Raw genomic sequence first — 7,816 nt, 5'->3', positions numbered from 1 at the left:
CCCCCCCCCCTTCTTCCTTCCCCCTTTTTTTCCCCCTTTTTTTTTTTTTTTTGCCTTTTTTTTTTTTTTCTTTTTTACATGCCAGAAAAATCTTTTATCATCTTTGAATATAAAAAAAAAAATAATAGCTCCAGGACTGGTAAAATTCATTCCTGGCAGTTACATAACAGAAATACACCCGCGGTGGCCCTGAGGTGTTAACCACCAGTGACATTTACCCCATAATTAGCTATCTCTACCACCACTGCATATGGAACATTTTTGTGGTCTCTGCAACGTCAGAATGTAAAGCCCTGTTAACTCTGCAGCAAAGCAGCCCAGGAGCAGATGAGGCTACCCAAAAAACTGCACCAACAGAGATCCCGATGCCTCCAACTAAAAAAAGGCAAACTCAGAGAAGGAAAAGAAAAAAACAAAAGCCAGCAACAAGAGAACTATCCAGCAAATCTTTTTTAAATGTTTGATTTTGTTGTCTCCTCAACGAAAGCATCCAGCTCCCATTTCTCAATGATGGGTCTGAGAGTTACATTACACACGTAGAGCCCATTACTCTTAGCTGGCTATTACCAAAGAGCAGCAAGAAAAGAACCAATGCACTTAAGGATGGAGTTATTAATGATTCAAGCCACCCAGCAGTGGCCTGAGCTCTTCAGGGTGGAACTCGTGACTGCAGACAAGTTGTTAAGCTATTAGTGCTTAGGAAACGTATCCTGAAATTGAATCAGAGCTCCTATCCTTTCAGGCAAATTTAGCATGAACGCAAGCTTTTCATTAAGTGTCTTTTAATAGAGCTAAAAAAAATGTTGCTTCATGTCATAAACGGTCACAGAATTAAATAACAAAAAGTTCAAATATTTACTAAATCTGCATTTGTTAAATAAATACACAAATAAGATCAAGGATATCCACAGTTACTGTTCTTAATTTCTCTTTCTGTCGTTTTATCGTACCAGGAAAAGAGAGGTCCACAGAAGCAAACAGACCAATTTATACTGTGACTAATGATGGGGAAACATCAGTAAATACAGGGTACATGAACAAAATTCTCTCTAGTATTGATTTTAATTTTATATTGCAATAATAGACTTAAATTACTCAAATTCTACCTTGTAATTGTGCAAATAATTGAGCTTTGGGCAAGACAACGAAATCCCCATTATTCTGTAATAATTGAATTCAACTTTAATTGCATTCAGAAATCCTGTGCGGTTGCCCCATTTGGCTGATAAAGCACTGAACTGGTCAAAACCCCAGGATTAAGCAAAAAAAAAAAAAAACACACCAAAAAAGGTGCCAGGTGGGGGGAAAGGTGTGGCTTGGAAACTCTGCAGCAATCCTGCCTTCCCTGGGGTTGCCAGGAGGTCTTGAAAGGAAGAGTTAGAGCCCCTGCACGGCTGCTTCAAAGCAGGCAATTCTGCATGTATTCTGGTATAAATACACTGGTTTAGAAACCAGGACGTCTCCTGAGCACGGCCACTCCTCTGAGGATGCAGACATTGCTGTAGCTTGTTGGGTAAATCGCATCAGCACAGGTTTCTGTGAGCACCTGAGGGCTCAGTGCAACACCCAACAGTTGGTGAAGAGCCCTGAGCAGCTCCAAACGGCAGCTCCAGGAGAACGGTCCTGCCCGAGCCGTGCGACAGCCCAGCAGGACCCGTTCAGCCAGTCCTCCAACAACAGGTTTCTGTGAGCACCTGAGGGCTCAGTGCAACACCCAACAGTTGGTGAAGAGCCCTGAGCAGCTCCAAACGGCAGCTCCAGGAGAACGGTCCTGCCCGAGCCGTGCGACAGCCCAGCAGGACCCGTTCAGCCAGTCCTCCAACACTCATCTGTTTAATTTTGAGATCATCTCTGCCTATTTATTTACATTTTGTTGCGCATTAACATGTTCCTGTCCCTGATGGGCTGCTGGGCAGGACCATCCTTTTGAGAAGACAGCAACAACGACACACCATATAGCGCTTCTCTTTTCTGTTGAGAAATATCACAGTCTTTGTACCACTTTCAAGCCTCCAACATCCACTCAGTACCTGGTTTCTTTATGATACTAGTCTCAAGCAGCTTCTTACATCCTTAGAGGTCTCTTAATATTTAACCTCAGGTCTCTTTCCCCAGTAAAACATTTTTAAGCCAGATCCTGCACCGCGTCCCCCAAGTGTGCTAGAAGGAAAAGGTCGAGGAAGCTTCCATGCCTGATTCTGCACAAATAAGACCATATTTCTACCTAAAGTTCAGGAAAGCACAAGGTGGGAAATGACTTACAGAACCCTTTAGTCTTCCCAAGCTTCGGAGAGATCCACTGACCGGGGTGCATGGAAAGGAGAGGCTCCTCCTGGGTGCGCTGCAGCTGACGCACGATTTTCATTTACAAAGCAGAAGTAAAATTCATGTGCTTTTGAAACCAATCCTTAGCCATCCCGTGCTCTACGCCAATCGCCAAAGTGAGCAAAAATATTCAAATAGCTTGCTAAAAAAGTGCTCTGGCATTTTAATGTATTAATACAATTTATCCCGGTATTTGACCAATTAATAGAAGTAGCAGAACAGTCTACCTGTATACAAAAAAGTAACAAAACAGTCTACCTAACCCCCCTAAAATTGATGTTTTTCAAATAAATGATAACACTAATACCCTTCTATCACCAACACAGCTGTAGGCAATAGAATAAGAGATATTTCTTGAATTGTTATAATCTTACCTGTTTGCATCCAAACTGGAAACCAGAACATTGCCCTTTTACTGCCAGCTGCACTTTTCAACCCAGCAGCACTGCAAAGGGGACATCTTTTTATCTTAGTCCCTCCGTCAGAGCGTATGGAGCAAACACGGCTGGTTTCCTTCTCTCTGTGCCATCTTCAGAGGCACAAACAAGCCAAAGTAAAGCACACCCCAATCTTGGCCTCCGCTCCGCGGGCAGTCTCCCACAGCCTTATCCCTAAATGCTCACAGCAGAGCAAGTGCCTTTGTCACCCTGTGTCACCCCAGCACGTTCCTCACCCTCAGCCCACACCATGCTACTATCTAATTTCCCCACTGAACGGCCTCCTTCAGCATTTACAGTCTCATTGGCTTTCTGAAGAAGTTACCTGGACCAAATAAACCCTTTGCACTCCTAATACGAGGGTCTCTAACACTTCACTGCTCTTAAGCACCATGTAATGTTTGAGATGACACAGGCGTTTTAAGTGCACGTGTCCTTTGGGGAAGAAATCCTGAGGAGAAATGTGTCACTAAGGGTAACATTTTTCTCATATTGTAGCGTATGATCTCCTGAAATCAGCAGAACCTCTTCTGGTAATTCAACACCTTCATCCCAGTACAGAAAATGGAAATGAGAGCATGAGGTCGGTTCTTGTGATTGTTGCAAAAACAAACCAGTCCTGAAGAGATACAACCCAGTAGATTGTAGATTGGGGCTTCCTCGACCCAGGTCCCAAGCTCCCACTCTTCCCAGTGCCCATTTCCCAGTCAGTGACCACACTAAGCCTCCTCACACTGAGCACAGAAACTTGGGTCCTCAAGGGGAAATTTCCCACCCACTGCAGTGGAAGCAAGATTTTCCCAAGAGCCATGAAAACAGAAACACTTGGAATTTACTGGATCCAGAGATAATAGAGCACATCACTGCCTTTTTCATTAACTTCATCCCAAACATAATGAGCTCGGGAACATTAATTGATCCTCATAATCACCACATACAGAACTAAAACCTGAAGGATTATTTGCATGTTAACTTTAAGCATACAAGAAATAGGAACACAAAAAGAGCCTTCTCAAATAATCTCAGTTTTAGTGGCAGAAATATCCTTATTTTCTAATCAGAGACTAAAATTACTGACACACCTAAAGAGCTTTCTTCTCCCACAAGAGCTGTACAGCACTTCTGATTTGACCAAGAAAATGAGGCTGCATTTTTAAGTACCAAACTGCCACCAGACCCATTCTTTCATAAGTTACATCTGTCAAGCAGAGATAGTCTCAATTGAGTCAGATTCTATGAGAGTAAATATTTAAATACAAACATTTTGAAAACCTTTAGCAAAAGAGAATGTATTTTTTAAATAGACAACTGCATCTAACTTGAAATAACCAAAAACCTCAAGGCATCGAGACACAGCGGAATCTAAACTCAAGTCCTTAAAATGATGAGTTGAAATAAGAATATCCACCTCTGAGATAAGAAATCGAGTGATGCTTTGCAAAGCTTCTTTGCCAGGCTTGTTAAAAACACCATTAATTTTGCTTTTCTTCAAAAGCAAATTGCACTGTAGCCCAAGTTTAACTCGCGACTCGTTTTTTGCTGGCTCGGAAAGTTACACGCACGTTTTACAAGCAAAAAGAAACCAACACGCCCTTTAATTCGTTAAAATCTAGAATACGGGCAGTAGAGAAAGCCGGCTCTAAAGCCCAACTTTATCATACGCCTTGTGCCGCTTCGGAAATTAAACAGAGAGGGGGAGAGAAGCCCCGTTCGTTTCCTGCTTAATTGCAACACGCGATTAGAGCGTGCGGCTCCGGGCTGTTCGCAACCCGCGCCGCCGCCACCGGGCACCGACCGGGAGGTGGAGCGGGGGGGGTCGGCGGGAGGACGGGAGGACACCGTCACCTGTATACAAAAAAGTAACAAAACAGTCTACCTAACCCCCCTAAAATTGATGTTTTTCAAATAAATGATAACACTAATACCCTTCTATCACCAACACAGCTGTAGGCAATAGAATAAGAGATATTTCTTGAATTGTTATAATCTTACCTGTTTGCATCCAAACTGGAAACCAGAACATTGCCCTTTTACTGCCAGCTGCACTTTTCAACCCAGCAGCACTGCAAAGGGGACATCTTTTTATCTTAGTCCCTCCAGCAGAGTGTACGGAGCAAACACGGCTTGTTTCCTTCTCTCTGTGCCATCTTCAGAGGCACAAACAAGCCAAAGTAAAGCACACCCCAATCTTGGCCTCCGCTCCGCGGGCAGTCTCCCACAGCCTTATCCCTAAATGCTCGCAGCAGAGCCAGTGCCTTTGTCACCCTGTGTCACCCCAGCACGTTCCTCACCCTCAGCCCACACCATGCTACTATCTAATTTCCCCACTGAACGGCCTCCTTCAGCATTTACAGTCTCATTGGCTTTCTGAAGAAGTTACCTGGACCAAATAAACCCTTTGCACTCCTAATACGAGGGTCTCTAACACTTCACTGCTCTTAAGCACCATGTAATGTTTGAAATGACACAGGCGTTTTAAGTGCACGTGTCCTTTGGGGAAGAAATCCTGATGAGAAATGTGTCACTAAGGGTAACATTTTTCTCATATTGTAGCGTATGATCTCCTGAAATCAGCAGAACCTCTTCTGGTAATTCAACACCTTCATCCCAGTACAGAAAATGGAAATGAGAGCATGAGGTCGGTTCTTGTGATTGTTGCAAAAACAAACCAGTCCTGAAGAGATACAACCCAGTAGATTGTAGATTGGGGCTTCCTCGACCCAGGTCCCAAGCTCCCACTCTTCCCAGTGCCCATTTCCCAGTCAGTGACCACACTAAGCCTCCTCACACTGAGCACAGAAACTTGGGTCCTCAAGGGGAAATTTCCCACCCACTGCAGTGGAAGCAAGATTTTCCCAAGAGCCATGAAAACAGAGACACTTGGAATTTACTGGATCCAGAGATAATAGAGCACATCACTGCCTTTTTCATTAACTTCATCCCAAACATAATGAGCTCGGGAACATTAATTGATCCTCATAATCACCACATACAGAACTAAAACCTGAAGGATTATTTGCATGTTAACTTTAAGCATACAAGAAATAGGAACACAAAAAGAGCCTTCTCAAATAATCTCAGTTTTAGTGGCAGAAATATCCTTATTTTCTAATCAGAGACTAAAATTACTGACACACCTAAAGAGCTTTCTTCTCCCACAAGAGCTGTACAGCACTTCTGATTTGACCAAGAAAATGAGGCTGCATTTTTAAGTACCAAACTGCCACCAGACCCATTCTTTCATAAGTTACATCTGTCAAGCAGAGATAGTCTCAATTGAGTCAGATTCTATGAGAGTAAATATTTAAATACAAACATTTTGAAAACCTTTAGCAAAAGAGAATGTATTTTTTAAATAGACAACTGCATCTAACTTGAAATAACCAAAAACCTCAAGGCATCGAGACACAGCGGAATCTAAACTCAAGTCCTTAAAATGATGAGTTGAAATAAGAATATCCACCTCTGACATAAGAAATCAAGTGATGCTTTGCAAAGCTTCTTTGCCAGGCTTGTTAAAAACACCATTAATTTTGCTTTTCTTCAAAAGCAAATTGCACTGTAGCCCAAGTTTAACTCGCGACTCGTTTTTTGCTGGCTCGGAAAGTTACACGCACGTTTTACAAGCAAAAAGAAACCAACACGCCCTTTAATTCGTTAAAATCTAGAATACGGGCAGTAGAGAAAGCCGGCTCTAAAGCCCAACTTTATCATACGCCTTGTGCCGCTTCGGAAATTAAACAGAGAGGGGGAGAGAAGCCCCGTTCGTTTCCTGCTTAATTGCAACACGCGATTAGAGCGTGCGGCGCCGGGGGCTGCAGGCTGTTCGGGGGGGGGGGGGGGGGGGGGGGGGTGGTCGGCGGGAGGACGGGAGGACACCGTAGTGTGTCCCCCCACCCCCGAACCCCGCGACGGGGAAAGAGCGGGGTCGTTTCTCACCTTCCATGCTCCGTCCGCGGCTCCCGGCTCCACCTGCCCGCCCGGGCCCGGGGACTGTCAGCGGAGCTCACCGGTCCCGGCCTCGCCTCCCCCGGGCACCGCCGCATCCGGCCCCGGCGCTCGGCGGGCGGAGAGCGGCGCCGGGCGGCCACCGGAGGAGCCGACCCGCTCCCGGTCCCGGCCATTTGCCCGCCTTGGAGCTCAGGGGTGGCCGCTCGGAGGGGACACCCGCGACAGCGGCCACCGAGGGGGCGTTTTGGGGGACTCACCCGGCCATTCTTCTAGGACAAACAGCACGGGACTGCGAAGAGCATCTCCAGCTCAGTCCGGGGTCGTGAAGGGCAGGTCCTGGTTGAGCCTCCTGGTCTTCTGTGACGAGGTGACCCTCTTGGTGGAGGAGGGAAAGGCTGTGGATGTTGTCTGCCTGCACTTTAGAACTTCAATACCATTTCCCACACCGTTCTCCTGGAGAAACTGGCTGCTCAAGGCTTGGACGGGTGGACACTTCGCTGGGTGGAAAACCCTCTGGATGGTCGGGCCCAGAGCACGGTGGTGAATGGAGATAAATCCAGCTGGTGGCTGTCACAAGTGATGTTCCCCGGTGCTTGGTACCAGGGCTGGGTCTGTTTAATGTCTTTACCGACGACCTGGACGAGGGGATGGAGTGCTCCCTCAGTAAATCTGCAGACGAGACCAAGTTGGGCAGTGGTGGTGCTGAAGGACATGCTTTAGAGGTGGACTTGGCAGTGCTGGGTTAATGGTTGGATGTGATGATCTTAAAGGTCTTTTCCAACCAGTGATTCTAGGATTCTACGGGAGATAAGCTCTTTCCCCACCACCAAAAGTGGCTCCACAAAGAAGCCACAGCAGGTCCTTAGGGAGGGATACTGTCAGGAGTGGGACAAGGGGAGCAGCTCCTTAGGGAGGGATACTGTCAGGAGTGGGACAAGGGGAGCAGCTCCAGGAGCAATAAAGGAACCTAGCAGGAGCAACCCTACCCTCAGGGCCGAGGCAGCTGGGTGATGGCATGGATCCCCAGCTGCCCAACCACCTTCTCAAGCTTGGTCAACTGTCCCCTCCAACTCACACCTCCACTTGTGAGCGTTACCCAACAA

At 46.1% G+C, this 7,816-nt stretch overlaps 1 protein-coding gene across 3 annotated transcripts in view; it reads right to left on the bottom strand.

Moving 5' to 3' along the window:
• IKZF3 (IKAROS family zinc finger 3) overlaps window positions 1-6,783 on the bottom strand; it is a 40,961-nt gene extending 34,178 nt beyond the window's left edge. For all 3 annotated transcript variants that reach the window (XM_014957922.1, XM_014957926.1, XM_014957923.1), the window contains exon 1: window positions 6,702-6,783. In XM_014957922.1, coding sequence (XP_014813408.1) covers window positions 6,702-6,708 — 7 coding nt within the window. In that variant the 5' untranslated portion in view covers window positions 6,709-6,783. The remainder of the gene's footprint in view (window positions 1-6,701) is intronic.
• Between the last annotated feature and the right edge of the window lie 1,033 nt (window positions 6,784-7,816).

This window comes from Calidris pugnax, unplaced genomic scaffold (assembly GCF_001431845.1).
Source record: "Calidris pugnax isolate Ruff unplaced genomic scaffold, ASM143184v1 scaffold337, whole genome shotgun sequence".
In the NCBI taxonomy this organism is placed as follows: domain Eukaryota; kingdom Metazoa; phylum Chordata; class Aves; order Charadriiformes; family Scolopacidae; genus Calidris; species Calidris pugnax.
Note: the sequence above shows the minus strand (reverse complement) of the source record. Positions and strands in the feature narration are given on the sequence as shown.